General features: G+C 45.9%; 1 protein-coding gene across 2 annotated transcripts in view; it reads left to right on the top strand.

Annotated features, from left to right (window-relative positions):
* The window catches only part of efna3b (ephrin-A3b), a 102688-nt gene extending 92645 nt beyond the window's left edge, over window positions 1-10043 (top strand). For both annotated transcript variants that reach the window (XM_070551186.1, XM_015950434.3), the window contains 3 exons: window positions 882-947; window positions 2943-3020; window positions 9856-10043. In XM_070551186.1, the coding sequence (XP_070407287.1) occupies window positions 882-947; window positions 2943-3020; window positions 9856-9974 (263 nt within the window). In that variant the 3' untranslated portion in view covers window positions 9975-10043. The remainder of the gene's footprint in view (window positions 1-881; window positions 948-2942; window positions 3021-9855) is intronic.
* Window positions 10044-18247: the final 8204 nt, after the last annotated feature.

The following is an 18247-nucleotide window of genomic DNA, read 5'->3' as shown; positions in this document are numbered from 1 at the left end:
GAAAATGCGCTCTCCAGTTAGAAAATTAGAATGCGGATTTTTTTTCTAATTGCACAAGAGCGCATTTTCAGAGCAGATTAAATTTACAAACGCATCCAATTAATATGGTGTTCGTAAATTTCATCTGCCGCTCGAAAAATACGCTGTTAGAAAAAAACGCTGCATTGATGCTGTTTTTCTTTCTTTTCTTTTCTTTTTTTTTTTTTTTTTACTGCAGAACGCTTCCCACAGGTAATTACAATGCTGAGCTTCTGTCACGCTAAAACATTATGAAAGTTTAAAAAAAAGTCGGGCTCGGGTCGGGCCAGAGAATCCTGAAAACCTTTTCGGACCGGGTCGGGCTGGGGCTCCACCCCCTCGGGCCGGGCCGACACGGGCTCAGATTTCAGGCCCGTGCAGGGCTCTGCTTCTACTAATTATGGTTGTATTTCCGAACATGTTTTAACGATGAGTAAACCATCGTGTTGCTCATAAGGTCATTCACAACGAACCGATACAACATAGAAAACAACAACTTAATTTTTAAGTTTTTTTTTTTTTTCATTTAGAAAGATTTACTTGACAGTTTGAGTTGAACTTCAACCTTTTTTCTTACCGTCCAGGTGAAAAAATCTTCCCTCCACCTTGATATTTCTTTGCGGTGACCCTAATATTTGATCGTAAGGGAGAGTCTATAAAATCATATTTGTTTTGTTAAAATCAGAAAAAGCAAACGTCACTCAAATCAAGCTGTGCCAAACTTCTTCCACGCCTAAAAAGCTGCTATCCTGTAAGCACCGGGTTTGTTTTGGATCTGGAGGTTTGGATTGATAATCTGTTTTCTCATCTGAAGCAGTAAAACTTGAGCCTGTTGGTGAAACTGTGTGTTCTGTATTTTACAGCCACGCCCGTCCGTCACCACGGACACAACTGTCTCAGACTACGAGTGTACGTCTGCTGTCCCACCGGTAGGTGATCGTTTCACACCGACAAACACTTCCACCAGGGTATCCGCGGGTCCTTAAAAAGTCTTAAATTAGCTTTTCCAAATTTAAAGTCTTAAAAATCCTTAAAAATGACAAATAATCCTTAAATACAGTTTCCAAAGGTCTTAAATGACCAAAGACCCAATAAACAAGATTATTTTATTTCTATAAAATTTTCATGAATTTCTAGTTAGCGTTCAGCATTTTTTGTGTACGATGTTGGCGTAAGCGGAACCGTACACATTCAGTTGGTTGTGAAAGGGGACTGTTTTTAGATGAGCACATTAGCTGGTTAAGCTAGTGGGAGCTTGCGCCATGGGGAAGTGCAAGTTTAATGGCAACTGGATGGCTAATCCTATGTTTGCGACGTGGTTAGTAGCGGTTCCAGGCAATAGCTGGGAATTGTAGCTTAAATTCGGTCAAAGTGGCCTTAAAAAAGGTCTTAAAAAGTGTTAAATTTGGCTCCCTTAAACCTGCAGGTACCCTGTTCCACCCATCTCCACAAACTCTCTGCACAAATCAAAATCTCAGCAGCAGAATCTAAACATCTGGATTTTTTCCCTCCTGCTGAGTTTTTGCTGTGTTTTGTTACGAACACTTGGTTTTAGCCAGGGTTTAAATCACAGGGGAGCTAAGGGGAGCCTGCCTCCCCTGAAAGGGTGAAGGGGAGCTGCGTTCAAAGTGGCGCCACCCAAAAATAAAATAAACACACGGTCGATCATGTCCGCTCGTATCGTCTGGTACTTTCTGTCCTTTACTTGTTCCCGACGCGCTCTGCTGCTACAGGGCTCATCACCCGTGCTCCGATGACTTCACTTTGCTAGCGCGGCGGCGGCTGCTTTTGCGGTCGGCAGATCTCTTTGATCGGCTTGGTTCAAAAGTATCTCCTGAGGTGAAAAACTGTAGAAAAGCCAGGCAGCAGTTTTTCTGGAGGACTGAGAGGAGAAAATCAGAGAAGAGACAGGAAAATAGTCAAAAATAAACAAAACAAGAAAACTAAACAAAGTGCTTGAAAAGGAAAATGTTGGTATTTTTATCCCTTTTTATTTTCATAAAGAAATATTTGAAAACTCACACGGCCTCACACACAGGGCCGTTTCAAGGACTTTTGGGGCCAAGGCAGAATGGACCCCCTCCACGGTGTCCCACAGGGCCCCCCCGGAGGCCTCTGTGTGATCCAAACGCTGCGTTTAGCATTTTGGCCACTTTCACCTAAACCAGCTGTAGGAACTGAGAGTCTAAATAAATGCTTAGCAGCTTGAATTCATTGCAACGCGAACATCGTGATGCGTTTTTTTTTTTTTGTTGTTGCTCCCTCTTCAGTCAGAACCTTCCGACACCGCGCTCCTTTGTCTGTTTTCTGCCTCGTCCTTTATATTCTTCTCTTTTCTCCGGCTTTGAAGGCTCCCGCCGCCTCCTTCCTGTCCTCTTCCCCTCTCATTCCCGCTCTTTCACCCTTCCTCCTTCGCTCCTTGTCAGAATCCATTAATTGCCGTGAGCGGTCAGTGGGTGGTTGTGTATCTGTAGTGTGATGCTCTCTCAGCCTCCTGCCTACCCTCACACACACGCACACACACACACACACTCTTTGATCCCCTGCCTGTCCGGTCCTTTTAACTTCCACAGCCCTGTAGTATTAACCTCTCCTCCCTCCTTCAGCCCCGCCACTCCACGGCTTTCTTCTCACACACTGACTGTCTTCAGTTTGTTCTGCTTCCCCTCTCGGCCCTCGTTCTCGTTTCTCTATCTCTTTGTCGAGGCCTCTGGTGATGATCTGGCTTGTCAGTCTGCCTGCTCTGGGGTTTTTTTAACCTCTACACCCTTGTCTTGCCACTCTCTTGCATGTTCCTCTCCAGATGTCAGTTTGGATGTAATTAAAATCCTTCAGGCCAGCGCTGTGGTTTAACCCTGCCTCTCTGCACGCCTGCTACTCAGTCTCACACAGCTTCTCCTGTTGTTTTTTTATTTCTCTCTCAGCCTCTGATGTGGAGGATGGAGCAGAGCCAACAGAACCAGACTACACGCTGAGACCAGGCCTAAAAATCGACGACATTGGTGAGTCAAATAGACATTTTAAACACATACTCATGAGCTCACACCCTTCATTTCTGTGATTCTTTACAGTTTACTAATAAAAACAGAGATTAGGTTAAGTAGAAGTTACAGTTTTTCCTTTGAAAGCTGAATTTTAATAAAAAAAATAATCAAATGTTTATTTAGACGGGCACGACACTGGGTTTATGTTTGCATCCACCAGCCAGTAGAGGGCAGCGTTGAGGGTTGCCAAACAGGCCGCTCGGCACAGCGAGGCTGGCTCTGTGGAAAATGGTGGACTCAGCAAGCTGCTCCTGAGCCCAGAAGATGCCGTTATCTTCTCAGAAGAGGAGCGGCCATAAAAGATCTACAACCAGAGTGAGTTTAGGTGAAGCCTACAACAGCTGGACCCAAACGACACATCAGCGAACCACTGGAAACCTTGTTCTGTTGTTGCAGCTATAACCTCCACACACTAGATGTCGCTGTGGTGTTCCTGTTCCACGTTCCACCTTTAATATGTTCTGTAATAATCTGATGTGGGAAAATCCAGCCTCCTCCTCCTGAGGCACTTTTCCAGTCCTGAGTGCCTGGAGAAAGGTGGATGCGACCCACTTTACCAAGAATAAACTTCTATAATGACTATGAACCAAAAGGTGGAGTTAACTCGATCTTATGAATCTAAAAGCAGCACAGGGGTTTGGTCCCAGGACCGCTGAAGGAGCCCCAAACATCCCGTTACCCTGACGACCGAGTTCAGGCTCTAACGTAACAAACCCACATGGCTGATGAGTATGCTAGTGTGGTGTTCTTATGGTGAAAGACTAGGAGACAATTCAATTCAATTCAAAGATACTTTATTAATCCCAGAGGGAAATTAAGAGTTTCAGTGCACACAATTCTGAGATCAGACATACATACATAGACACATGACAAGAACTGGTGACTGTGGTCATTCGCAACCCGAGCCGCGCTACCGTAATAGATCAAGAGGGTTTATATGAGGATAGAGTCAGGGGGAGGGAAAAAAGGCACTTCAGAGTTACCCTCCACAGAGAGGGCAGCTTTGCTCTGCAAAAGAACACCTCAGACAGAAATGCACACAGACTTCAGACATAACACAACATAAGTGTCCACTAGGTGGGGAGGTAGGGTTGGGTCTCTCCTCACTTCAGTGCGTGCAGCCGCATGGGGCAGCGCTCATCACCTCCGTTTGGACAGGGGAGGGAGATAATGGGTTAGAGAGCACGGTTCCACGGCCTTCACCGGTCACAGTCCCGCCCAGGCTGGGATAGAGAGAAAGAGTTTCCATAGCTACGGCAACATTCTACATTTCTTCCACACTCCAGCCTCACAGGCTCCAAGGGCACCAGATTCAGATAAGAATTGTTTTGGGGACAGACAGAGGTCATTTCCTCTCTGTCTTAGAGTTCTGTTGGTCCTCAGCCCCTCTAGATACAATAATGGCGTAATTAATCAATCACAATCCCTGCTGATCCGTCCACTCTCTCCTTGATGGAATCCACCTTCTGTGCCAGAGCCTGAATCTCAGCCAAAGTTCCAAGCTTACGACTCATCTCGACAATTATATGAGTCTGTGCGTTCACAGCGCGATGCATTCCATCCCTGAGCTCCGGGATTGAGCCAATATTCCTCAAAAGCTAGTTAATTTTCCGGTAAACCAGGTAACCGCTCAGGCCAAACAGCAGGAATCCCGACACCAAAACCACGAATATCCAAACATCTTCAGAATCCTCTACAGACAGCTGAGAGAGGCAGATCAGGTTCCACTGTTTCCAGGAGTCCATGATGTACCCAGCTGGCTCTGTCCCAGAGGGGCATCCGGGAGCCCCTTCTCCCGTTCTCATCGTTGAAAAAATGTCGTCAATCGCGTTGAGAGACCAGCTGACCAAGACAGTCTTGGTCTTTCTTTAACTTCGTATGACGTCAGCTCAACCCCACAGAGAACTGATGAAAACTTCCAGGACCCGACCCGAACCTCCCCAGACTCTACTCCTCTCCTCAGCTTGTGAAGCAGAGGCACACGTGCACGTTAGCCACCACATTTAAATCTTCTGCAGCACGTCTAGTCTACCCTCCAGTCAGACCCATTGGCCAGCAGACTGGTGGTCTGTCTCAGAGGACTCGGATCGATTACAAACCGATCATCGACTGGAGACCCCGTGGTGGGGCTGCAGGACTAACCTGGGTGAAATCAACAAAAGGACGTTACGCCCGCTGCAGTAAACCTCACAGCTCCAGCTGGCTTGGCAAGCTGCTCGTCCTGCTTAACAATTACATGAATACTAATTTCACATATTTCCTGCCCCTTTTCACAGCGATCATCAGAGAACTCACAGTTTTATGAGATTTAGCACAAAGGTGGCAAAACAAATCATTCAGTAGAAGAAAGTTTCTTTAGGTTTTGTTACAGATTCCTGCTGCAGGTGCTCCTGTGTGCCGTCCCGTTAGCCACAGCGGTACTGTTTAAAACTCCGGCAGCTGTCTAAGATAAACCCATAAATAAAAAGGTTTTAGGTCATTCTACCATATAGATCGTTGTCGTCATGGCAACAGAGTTAGACCATGCACACCTAGCCGTGGCCTAGCGGGAGGCCAACTGTTAGCCAACATGCTCGTATCAATCATGTGCAGCTTCCGTGCTCTCCCCACAGGTAGCTTATGAAATATGTTGTTAATTCGTGTGTGTGCGTGCGTGTGTGTGTGTGTGCGTGTGTGTGTGTGCGTGTGTGTGCGTGTGTGTGTGTGTGTGTGCGTGTGTGTGTGTGTGTGCATGCGTGCGCGTGCGTGTGTGTGCGTGCATGTGCGTATGTGTATGCGTGGGTGTGTGTGTGTATGCGTATGCGTGCGTGTGTGTGTGCGTGTGTGTGCACACATGTGCACGTGTGTGCATGTGCGTGCTTGCGTGTGTGTATGTGTATGCGTGCGTGTGTGTGTGTGCGATAAATCAGTTTTGTATAACAGCTGTCGAGAAAACTCTAGCTGCAGGCCACGTTGGTTTCTTGACATACACCCCCCCCCCCCCCCCCCCGTTTTATCTCCCATCGTTATTCCATCATTCTCTGTCCATCTCCTTTTCCTCTCTTTTTTATTTCCCATCTTCCTCTTGCCTTCCCCTCTCAGAAAGCATGCGGCGATCCATCGGAGGGGAACGCCACCGAAACTCGGTTTTATTCTGTTTCCAGCTGTGAAATTGAAGCCCGTCTTCACTGCCCCTGATATAAAAACATCTCTGACCATGTTCGTTCAGAAGAAATGCTGAAATCAATCCTCTAGGTGGCGAGAATGTCCACAACAACTTACCCTTTCCTTTCTGTTGACCTCTGACCTTAACCGGTTGATAAGTTAAACAGTTCACTTAATTTGTGTTCTTTAACAAGGCGTTGGCTTTAATAACTCTTTATCCTCTTAAAGGGGACATATTATTCAGAATTCGCCCTCTGTGCTGCCGTGTGGGTCCTGCTGCCTCTATTTACACCCCAACATGTAAAAAGCATCCATCCGTTCTCTGTCAGTGTTTGGTTTTAGGAGTTATGTGTCTAAAACAAGCCATTTCAAAAAGTTCCCATCTGTGATGTCACAAACAGGGAAACTAGAAAAAAAATCACCTTTTGCGTGCAGGAGAGAGCTGCATTGCGTTCTTTTTCCAGTCGTATTATCTTTGAACTTGTTCCTTTGCAGTTGCGAGACGCTCTGTTGCACCATCGCACCTCGTCTAAATCGTCATCATCATTCAAACCTGTGATGCAGTAGCTGAGGAGTTCACCCAAGAGCCTGCGGGTCCTTTTCACCTGTTGTGTTTTGCTGTTAATTACATTAATAGCGTAGCTGCAGCAGTGAGATGAAGCTCAGAAGTCGGCGGGGACTTTTGAAATGAACCGTAAACAAAGAGCCGGTAGTTTCCTGTTCCCCACCCCCGCGTCCCCCTCCTGACTGCTGATTAGACTCGTCGCATCAGAGTTTTAATTACTGGCTTTTTCTGAGTTCAGCATCAGCACACGGCGATGAGTAAATCTGTCAGAGTATCGTGTGCGAGAGACTAACTACACTGAGCTCTGCAGCCTCGCAGAGTAAACCTCCCGTCTCTTTTCTCCCCTTCGCTGCTCACGGTTTATTTCCTGGGCGCTGCCCCATTCAGTCAGCGTCTACAGCTCAACAGCGGTTCCCTCCTGAATACGGCCCGTAGTACTAGATTCCATTTAGATCTCATTCACAACGCAGATGGAACGATGCAAGCAGCTCCCCGTGCAGCCGTGTGATTGCTGACGGCTTTCAGTGGGAGGATGCTCATTTAGTCACGGCGTTGGCTAGGGTCACGGCGGCTGACGATCCGCTCCAGCCGTTAGCGTAGGAACCACCAGCTTTTGCTTTAATGGGATTTATCGTAGCAATTACAACTCCTCTGAGCGATCGTGTGTTTGGGGTCATTTGTCAGCGGCGTCCGACTGGGTATCAGCGGCAAGCTGTTTGTGATTCACTCAGTTCTGTTTTTATTAGAACTTTTGTTGGAAGAACTGAGTTATTTATCGTCTAAAGTGTACGGATGTGATTTATAAACCACGTTTCTGGCTCAGGGATTTATTTCACTTGATAATTTAATACACTCTAGCTCAGTAGAACATGGAAAAGAGTTCATGAAGGGGCTCTGAGCGGATCGTCGGTAGATAGCAGTCATTAAAATGTGTCGCAAATCTTAATAAGCGTCATCCCAACCCCCTTTACTAACATACAGAAAACTTCACGTACAAGAAAAGATTTATTTTAAATCTCTTCACGTTACAATAAATCTTGTTTTATTTCTTCTTAGATTAAAACGGTTTTTACTTAGAAACATAATAAAGAGAAAAAAGTCTCTTGGAATAAATGAATTCTCCGGATCGTGCGTGTAAATCGCGCTTTCGGTGGTTATGCGACCGCAAACACGAGTCTTCACCAATTCAAAGTCGTCCTCGACTGGACGAAAAGTTTTGTTTCTGTGATTTTGTGACATGAGACAAATTTTATACGTTAGTGGATGGAAATGCTTTTTATAACTAGTGTAACAATAATGTAAAGTATTGGTCCGCAAATGGCTGCCCGCGGGCCACGTCTGGCCCGCGAGCCCTCTCTTTGTGGCCCCCAAACCCCGCCCCCACCCCCGATGGCCGACCGGTGGATGCAGGATGGATAGAGCTGAGGAAAATCATCAAATAATCGATGCAGGAGGTGCGGGCATAAACAATTCTGCATCATAGAAGAACACCAGAATCCGTTACGGCGGAATGTGGTTTTGTTATTTTAACGGCGGCACCAGCGCAGCGCATCAGAGCGGTGTTCTCCACGTTTACCGGGTAGGAAACTTTGATCTGCCTTTATGTGGTTCTGCAGGGCTGAGCGCTGGAGTTATAACCTGAGACCGAACCCGAACCGAATCAGCCCCATCGCTTCTGTTGGATTTGGGCCGTGAATTACGTTAATTGAGCGGGTTGCCGCTCGCTCGATCAGCGACTGAGAGACAGAGAGACAGACAGAGAGAGAGAGAGAGAGAGAGAGAGAGAGAGACAGAGAGAGAGAGAGAGAGACAGAGAGAGAGAGAGAGAGAGACAGAGAGAGAGAGAGAGAGAGAGAGAGAGACAGAGAGACAGACAGAGAGAGAGAGAGAGAGAGAGAGAGAGAGAGAGAGAAAGAGACAGAGAGACAGAGAGACAGACAGAGAGAGAGAGAGAGAGAGAGAGAGAGAGAGAGAGAGAGAGAGAGAGAGGGAGGATTGGAGGACGCTTCTCCAAACACACGTTATTATTATTTTCATAATGTCATTATTGTTTCTCCTGGAAGCGCTCAGTCAGACCGAGTGCTGTGATGTCGGGAGATCCGGTCTTGGGGAGGAGGCGGGGTCAGTAACGGCGGCTGCAGCGTGATCGTCTATCTCTTATTTAGGGACACGGAGAAGTTAAAAGGACAGAAGTTCTTGTTCCACTTTATTCTTTTGTTTCATGATGATGAACTGATGTTAAATTCAGCTTAAAGAGAAACTGGGAGGAAGCTTTGGTTCATCTGAAGTTACAGGAGGTCTATCTCCTATCTGCTCCTCCAGAGGTGTGTGTGTGTGTGTGTGTGTGTGTGTGTGTGTGGTGTGTGTGTGTGTGTGTGTGTTTGATTCTCTGTTTATGTTTTTGAAACCCCATCCTTGAGTCGGTCAGTGCCAGAGAAACACAGGGAAGTAACTCGGTGTCGTGACCCCTCAGCTGCGGGCGCGGTCAGAGCGTTTAACCTGAGCGCCGCCGCTGCATGGACCTCATTAGCGTGGCCAGCAGAGCTTACCAGAGGAGGCTGGTTGGAAAACCAGGTGTCAGCCAGTCATTACTCCACACTTTGACCCACAGAGCAGCTGGAAACACTGAGATGTCCCAGCTTTAAACGGAATTGCTAATCAGCCTCGGCTGACTTCTGTACAGACGGAAAATCGTGCTCCCGTCTCGTCTGCAGTCTCATTAATCAAGTGACTACACGCGTCTCAGAGGTGCAGGCGAGCACTGAGCTGTCTGCTGCTGTTTTTCTGTTCGTCAGGTTGACGTCAACCTTCGGCGTCTGGCCCCGAACAAAAGACTGCAAACTATTTTTAGACAAATACCAGGTGTGCATGCCAGGTTATCGGAGAGGATTACAGAACCTTCCGCGTGTTTCCGTCTGAAGAGTGTCAGTTTATCGGAACAATGAGAGCTCTGTAATGACAGCTGCAGCCTCCTGCAGCGCTGCTGGTGTCGTGCTGACTAGCCACATTTCTGCCGGCGTGGGACTGAAAGTTCCATGAAGGTTTTTTGGGTAACTGTTTTTTGTTTCTGTTCCTTTTTTCCAGATGACTACAACCCTTTTGTTCCCAAACTGGAGAAGAGCGTCAGCGGGAGCAGTCCGTCCCGAGATCGCCTTCTGCTCACCGTGACCATGCTCCTCCTTGCCGCTCTCTTCGTCTCCTAGCAATGGCCGTCTCATCAGCGTCACCATGCCAACTAGCCTTGGGAGGGTGCACACTGTCAGTGGGCTGGGAGCGGGTCGGGGGGGGGGGGGGGGTTGGGGGGGGGAAGAAGGGGGGGTAATTGTCACAGTGTGTATGGGTGTGTTTGTACAGGTGTGTGTGTGTGTCTGACGGAGCGCTGGAAGCCCTCCGGGCGCTGGGTGACACAGACGCTAACCTCAGCCAGGTGCAGGTGTGCTAGCCTGTGTGTGACTTGTTTTCGTGTGCATCTGCTTGCCTTGGCGTCGGAGCAGGCCACGGGGTGAGCCTGTCGAGTCACGCTCACCACTCCAAGCATTTATACAACAAAACCCTTCAAACTACGACGTCCAGCAACACAACTGCAAACCATCTGATGACTTTTCCTCGGATCCAATTGGCCGTAACACCTCTTTAGGGCTACCTGCCGTAGTTTTGTGCACTGAGACTCAAACTGAACTCAGACGAACTGAAGCTAACAGATTGATGTTGCCTTTTTGTTGTTGTTGATCTTCATGCTGGACACTCGTCCCAGTCCGCGGAGGAAAAAAAACAGAATTTGGACCCGAGCAGATGATCTGTGCTGGGTCTGGTTGGGAACCTAGATGAAGTAGCTGATAGTTGAAACACACAAAAACACCGTGGCGCTCAAAAAGTTTGGGTTTTGTTGTGGTCAGCCATCTTTTACTGTGTCATCCCGTGTTTGCATTCGTCTACAGACGGCAGAAGAAGGAATACAAAGCATTTAAAGAATGAATCTTTCACTAAACGTGTCATTTTGTGGAGAAAAAGAAAAAAGGGGAAGAATTTCCACGTGCCATTGACAGAAACTGTAAGTGTCCATGTTTTAGTTTCTCCGCGAGTCCTCCGTCATCTCCAAGGTTACCAAAGCACACGATGGCTGCGGAGCAGCGACGAGGACACTCAGCAATACAACCCTCCTCCAGGTGGGAGGAAGAGGAGGGACAGTCACGCGGTGCGTGTTCAGCCCCGACACATCTAACCCTGCGTATGATCAGCTTGTCTTTACCGCGTCTGAGTGAGAAATCCTGTTTTAGGTGTTTTACCCGGGCGTGTTCAGCCGTCAGAGGAACGGCAACAACCCATAATGCATCTGCATACTGTACGTCTTCAAAGTAAAACAAAAAAAATGCAAAATTCCAACAAAAAAATCAAAAAACGCCAAACACAACTTAAGCTCAACGTTAAGTGCTTTGGTGGGGAGGTTCAGCATTTCAAGATTTGAACAAATGTACCTTTTGGTTGCTTCAGAATAGCATTTCCATAGCGACTAGCACCTTATTCACCATGGTAACCCTGCTATGATAGACTCCAGTAGCTGATAACGCCGATGAAGGGGATAAAAACGATGATGGACAGCGTGCTGATGGTTGACCTTTGGGGTCACTCAGCAGCTCACCCACCGGCACATGAGACATTCAAGTGCTCGTGTAAATGTCACAACAGACACAGAATGGAATTGTGATTTAGTCTTGAAACCTGCAGCGGGAAAACGTGATGCTTTGTTTTTTATGAGGTTAAATGTCATTTTTCTGTCTCTTACTGTGGTTTCTCTGTTTAGTTGCATTTACTGTGATGCTTACTTGGTGATGGTGAAGGTAAAACGAGGGTTAGCCGCATGTAAATGTGGGCTGCAATCATTCTCTTTACCCTGTTTAAAGGGACAGTTCAGATCATTTTAGTGACTTCCTTTTATGAATAAAAATAACTCTTCGATTTTAGAAAACAGAGCTTAGTTCTAACTGGATTGTTAAGCTAACCGCTAGTCTAGAGGTCCGAAGTGTCACAGCCATTGAAGTCCATGCAAACAGTTTCATAAACAAGTCAGCTGATCAACACGTCGTGTTCTTCTCACAATGCATCATGAGAATCTGCAAACAACACGTTTGAGAAAGTGCTGAAAAGTCGTTTTTTAGAGGGATTTTGGCAAGTTAGACATGAAAAGTAATAATAATCCCAAAAACACTGATACGTGACGCGCCACCACCAGCGTCAGCCTGACGAAGCCTGCAGCCGCCGGCGAAACGTAGGGACAAAACAGGTCAACAAAACTGTTTCTGTGTTTTAAAAAGAACGACAGCGTGGAATTAGAACCACGACGCAGCAAGAACACACCTAAGGTGATATTCATAGGATACAAGAAGTTACAAATGATCCTATCCCTCGTAGGAAGGAGTTAGAAAGTTTACTTCACACCGAACTGTTTCCAGGTTCTCAGCCCTGCTGGTTGAAAGTGGAATTACAAGCAACCCTGCAGCAGCCTGCTGTAGCTAGCGCTAACAACAAGCTAACACTAACATGAGCTTACTAAATAAGCCACAAGTAAAAAGATAGCACACACACACACACATATTATTACTTACAAGTCCAGTAGCAACAAAGCCAGGTCACTATCAGTCCGTTATTTTGTAGCCTCCTTTAGCTCCCTCAACCTAGCATAGGCTGTGCCGTAGTTCACTCTGGTGGCCGAGACATACACACTAGCTCAGTTTCTACGCCGTGCTAATGTTGGGGGGGGGGGGGGGGGGGGTGCTGGTGGATCAGGGGCCACAAAGATGGGCCAGACTCGGCCAGCAGGCCACCTATTGAATACCACTGGTATAGTCTATATTTCTCCAAGTAGGGGTAGTGCAAAGCCCTACCTACAGCAGATCTGATGACTGTTTATGACATTTCCATAAAAACCCACTGGGAAGGGTCTGAACTGTCTGTAAGATGTCTCTAGAGGATTGTTTTTAGGCCATTTTTTTTACCACTTTCGTTCACAGATTCCTACACATAAAGATGAGTTTGGTAGGTGACGTCAGCCGATCCACGAACGGCTGACCTTGAGACTGGAAGACTCGTCTCCCATCCAAAGACCAGACATCCGTCATGAGCTGTTTTAGCTTCTGCACAACATTCAGTCAGGTTGAAATGTAACGCTTGTAAATGTCACATGACCAGCGTGTTGTGCCTGCAGGAAGAAGCAGGTGAGGGTTTGAGATGATCCAGCCCAGGTGTGCATGTGGTTCTAACTGGGAGGAGATCTGAAACGGAAATCACTTTTCAAGAAGTTGCACTTAAGAATTTAGACACGTATGTGTGCGTGTGTGTGTGTGTGTGTGCGCGCGCGCGCGCGCGCGCGTGTGTGTGTGTGTGTGTGAGAGAGATCAGGTTAAAACACGCGTGAGCCTCGGTCTTTGTTTTTGTTCTTGTGGGCGTGGATGGTGATGATGGTAAACAACAAAAGCATTTAATAATGTTGGAAACAACAATTTACAATCATGTTTACGTTTGACTGGAATGACTTTAAATGAACTTGAAAATAAAATGTAAGCCGAACAAACCATAAGGGAGGTTCCAACGATGATCAAGATAAAATAAGATTACAGGAGTTACTTTTAACAACCTGTGTGTGTTCGCCTCTTTATTTATTTTGCTCATCTCTTGTTAGAATTAGAAAATGGGAATAAGCATAAAGATAATCCAGGACAGCAGATTAAAGCTGCAGCAAGTTGCTTTCTGTAAATAATGTTGTTCTATGGAGCTAGGATGGGATAATATTCAATGTAACTTGTACCAGGGTTTGTAACTTGGAACATGACTTGTAACTTTAGTTTTCTAACTTGTAATTCTCCATTTGTACTTGTATTTCTTGTTTTGTAACAGGACATCTTCTTTTTGTACACGTATTTTTTCTTTTGTAAAATCAAACTTTTATTTTGTACATTTACTCATTTTTTAACATCAAACATTCATTCAGAAACATGAAACTTCGGTTTTTACCTAGCAGACTTCCAAAATAAAAAAATCAATGTACAAGTTTGACATCAACACTCCCAAAACACACATTTCGTTCTACAGGTACAAACCTCACATCTACAGCGTTACAGATCATTCTGTCTCTATTCTAGCGTCGGTGGGAGGAACTTGGGTGGAACCAATGAGAGCACGAGTCTTAGCTACCAATCACGTTTCTCGAATTCCTGTCCAATCACTGGGAGAGGAGGGCAGGGTTCTGTCAATATGTCATTTTGTCTCAATTCTGTCTAGAATTGAGACAAAATGATCTGTAACGCTGTAGATGTGAGGTTTGTACCTGTAGAACGAAATGTGTGTTTTGGGAGTGTTGATGTCAAACTTGTACACTGATTTTTTTAATTTTTGAAGTCTGCTAGGTAAAAACCGAAAGTTTCATGTTTCTGAATGAATGTTTGATGTTACAAAATGAGAAGTAAATGTACAAAATAAAAGTTTGATTTTACAAAACAAGAAATACAAGTACAAAATGAGAATTACAAGTTAGAAAACTAAAGTTACAAGTTACAAATCCAAAGTTACATGTCATGAAACATGTTCCAAGTTACAAAACTTGGTAGAAGTTACACTGAATATTGTCCCAATCCTGGCTCCATAGTTTCGAGTCTCAGAGATGTGATTTTCACTGTCAAAGATGTCTGCCTCTGAGCTGTAATACATTTACACGCTCTAATTAAAAGAAATAAGCACCTCAGTCGCCAGCCGAGTATTTGACTGACACCAGGACGGGTCATCAGAAGACACGTGTGTCAGGATTAAGGTGGATCTGACTCCAGTAAGATTATCTTTTGCAACAGGTCTGGTTACAGATTAAAAACTGCTTTATTATAGTGTGTATATATACACACACACACACACACACACACACACACACACACCCAGTTTGTATTATCAATCAAAAGCTGCAGGTTGCTATAACAAACAGTGACCACATGATGTCGCTGTTTAGTCACAGCCTGTAGTGGGCCAGAGGTGCTGCTCCTGCAGCCCACAGGAGCAGCACCTCTGGCCCACTAGTCTGTAGGTCAGAGTAAAACTCCATCAGCTGTTGTGTAACAGGAATTGTCAGATCAAATCGACATTTTTGTCCCGTTCTCATGAAAAGGCGAGTTTACACAAAGGCTTTGTTTTAGCTCCACTGAGGTGGAAAATGTTTCAGGAGAACAAAATCACATCCATGAAGGACTTCTCATCTGAGCTTTCTGCTAGGTCAGACCTAAAGCATCGATTTATTCCAGAAAGTCACAGAGGAAGTCCAGTTCTGAAGTCAGAAATATCGTCAGGAGAAATTGGTTAAAAAACAACTCGATGTGACTTGAGAGAACTCGCCACACAAGCTGGAACAAGGATGTAGAAACCTGTTAACTGGTGGGAGTAATGATTAACCACTGGGAGCTGCTGAAACCTCAGAAGCAAAAAGGAAAACTAACTGGAAACAACCATAACCGTAAAAGAGCCCAGCAAAAAGCAGCTCGATGCTTTGTGAGGGATCAGCTCACAGAACTATGTAAAAGTTTAGAGTCAGTTCTGATTTATTTCATTTTAGCATCCAATTAAATTAAATATTCAAATTATTTTAAAGTGTCAGCTTATTTTTCTTTTGCCTCGTTCTCTGGGCTTTGATTCTGCTCATCTTCTGCCTGAAGGAAGGAGGGGGAACAATCTGCGTTGTTGCTAGGCAACTTTTTCATATTTTTAAATCATTTTCTTGAGCCAGTACGTGCTAAAATGACCCTTAACAAGGTTAACGAAATGTCAATCAGACTCCACCGCCCTCTGTGGCCAGAATACTGCACTTGTAACTTTAGAGTACCGGTCTGGTCTGTTGGACTCAGTAAAAGTGGAACAGACATAAAGGTTGGTTTATGCTTGATGCGTCCGCGAGGTTCGCACGGCTCCGCGCGGCGAAATTGCGTCTTTTAACAACCACGCCCCTCCACCGCGCCTCCGCACGGCCCAAAATTTCTGCAACGCGCACCTAGGACATTTTCTAACCACGAGGACGGTCGGACGCAGAAAAACATGGCGGACCGGCAAGAACTAGTATGGCAGAGGTTCGTAAATACAGACATTTGTATGAGTCAGCTCTCAGAGATCACCGTGATCAACATGTTGTTAATAATTCTTGGAGAGAAATAGCTCGCACTGTCGGAAAAGACGAGGACACTGTTAAAAATGCTGGAATGCCGTGTTGTAAACAGTAATTTCTACTTCTACCATGGTGTAGTGTTGGATGCATGCCGTAGAGCTCCATGCTGCCCCCTACAGTTTGGGAGAATATTGGCTCACCGCAGAGACGAGCCGCATGAACCATAAACGCTGCGAGTTGTGAAGCGCGTTCCATCCGCGAGCCGCATCACCGCGCGGAAAGTGAATGCATCAAGCATAAACCAAGCTTAACAGCGCTGTGGTCTGCTTCCAGCATGCTTCCTGCACGTTTTAGATCATGAACACAGCTGATCGGTTGAAGGTATTGATGAACCAATCCTGCAGAAACTGAAGAAGGCTGAGGAGACATTTCAGCTGTTAAAGTGTTACAAAGACGAACGCACAGCGAAGACACGTTTCCAGGTTCTCCGCCCTACTGGTTGAAAGTGGAATTACAAGCCACCCTGCAGCTGCCTGCTGTAGCTAGCGCTAAGCTAACACTAACATGAGACGTTCGTGGATCGGGGGAGCTAAAAGATAAGGGCCTAGTTTTCGCTCCACACCTGAACATTTTCAGATGAATGGTTTGTTTGTTGAACTTTGATTCAGGAGGAAAAGTGTTGCTAAACTCACTGAGTCACAGTTGTGTTGACATAACGGACAACTTAATAAAGAATCGGTTAGTTTCGGTCCAGGGTCACAGAGCGCTGGTGTCAGCAGTCCATCACAGGGCCTTTGTGGGTCTGGGAACGGAAACCTGAGTATTTTGGTGTTTTATCCCAAACAAACTGATTCCCAAAGAACTGTCTGATGAACACACTCAGGATGAAACATCTTTCAGGTTCCTGTATTTTGTGTATTATTTTTCCAGTATTTTTGTCCCCTTTTCTCATTTATTGATGAACATAAATACACAATCTGGTGCCAGCTTCATGAACTGGACTGAAAAAGTTCAAAGAACAAAACCTGAAAGGAAGAAAACTGAAGAACTTTTGAACAGATCCACTTTAAAGACCAAGTTCACTCATTTTTTCAACGCACCTGCGGTGGTCTCTGGTATAAATAAATGCCTTGTGAGTCGATCTCCGTGGAAAAAAGCTCTGGCGCTCCTGTTCCAGGAAGTAGACTTAAGCCAGAAAAGAGGGGAGCAGAACACGGCAGGATTTGGATTCTTATTTCCTGATATCTGGACGTCTCTCCTCTGATTGGCTAACAGCAACACGACTCTACCACTGACTGCTCGCTCTGCAACGTTGATGTTTTATCTCCACAAATAACACAAGCCTGCAGGAGAACTGCTGTGGTGGAGTTGCTAATGCTACCAGTTAGCTTCTGCTATGTAAGACATGCTCTGCTCTCTCCTGGAACCTAATCCAACAACAGCCTTCGCCGTCATGAGCCAAGATGGGTGAGTCCATGAATGCTACATTTTAATGTGACGTAAATCTATGTGGCTTCTTCTAATCTGAGTGTTTCCTCGTCTATTTTCTATCGGTGCCTAATGGAGGAAATAGGGGTAGAAGACTATTTTCACATTCAGTCTTCATGTGACACTCTGGGGAGACGGCGGAACAGGAGTTAAATGCTCGCCTCGTAATCGGAAGGTTGCAGGTTTGAGCCCCGCTCAGTCTGTCGCTGTGACTGTGTCCTTGGAAGGGCAGTGGCGTGTCCAGATCTTTTAAAATGGGGTGGCCCAGGTGAGGCACAACTTTGTGCATGGGTGGCACCAATGGTTATGCTTTTTTTGTTTTACCCCCAAGCCTTTTGTGGACAATGAAAAGCCTATTTAAAGGTAAATTAGTGTGGTGGCACCTGGGGTGGCCAGTCAGATTCCAAGGGTGGCATGTGCCACTCCCTGGACACGCCCCTGTGGACAAGACACTTAACCCCCCTTGCCTGCTGGTGGTGGTCGGAGGGACTGGTGGCGCCAGTGCTCGGCAGCCTCGCCTCTGTCAGTGCGCCCCAGAGCAGCTGTGGCTACATCGTAGCTCAACACCACCAGCGTGTGAATGTGTGTGTGAACGGGTGAATGACTGATTGTGTTATAAAGCACCTTGGGGGGCTCCAGGACTCTAGAAGGTGCTATATCAAATACAGGCCATTTACCATTTACTCAGAGTGACTCAGTGTGATATTTCAACGGTTTCTCGGTGAATTAGCTGGTGACATTTCCTACATTCAGCGGGATAACTATGATTTCATTTTTAAGTTTTAATTAATTTATGGTCTATGTGAAACATGTTTATGATGTTCTTTTCACTAAGTCCCTCTAACATAAAGTGATGTC

The sequence above is a fragment of the Nothobranchius furzeri genome, chromosome 5 (genome assembly GCF_043380555.1).
Source record: "Nothobranchius furzeri strain GRZ-AD chromosome 5, NfurGRZ-RIMD1, whole genome shotgun sequence".
Classification (NCBI taxonomy): domain Eukaryota; kingdom Metazoa; phylum Chordata; class Actinopteri; order Cyprinodontiformes; family Nothobranchiidae; genus Nothobranchius; species Nothobranchius furzeri.
Note: the sequence above shows the minus strand (reverse complement) of the source record. Positions and strands in the feature narration are given on the sequence as shown.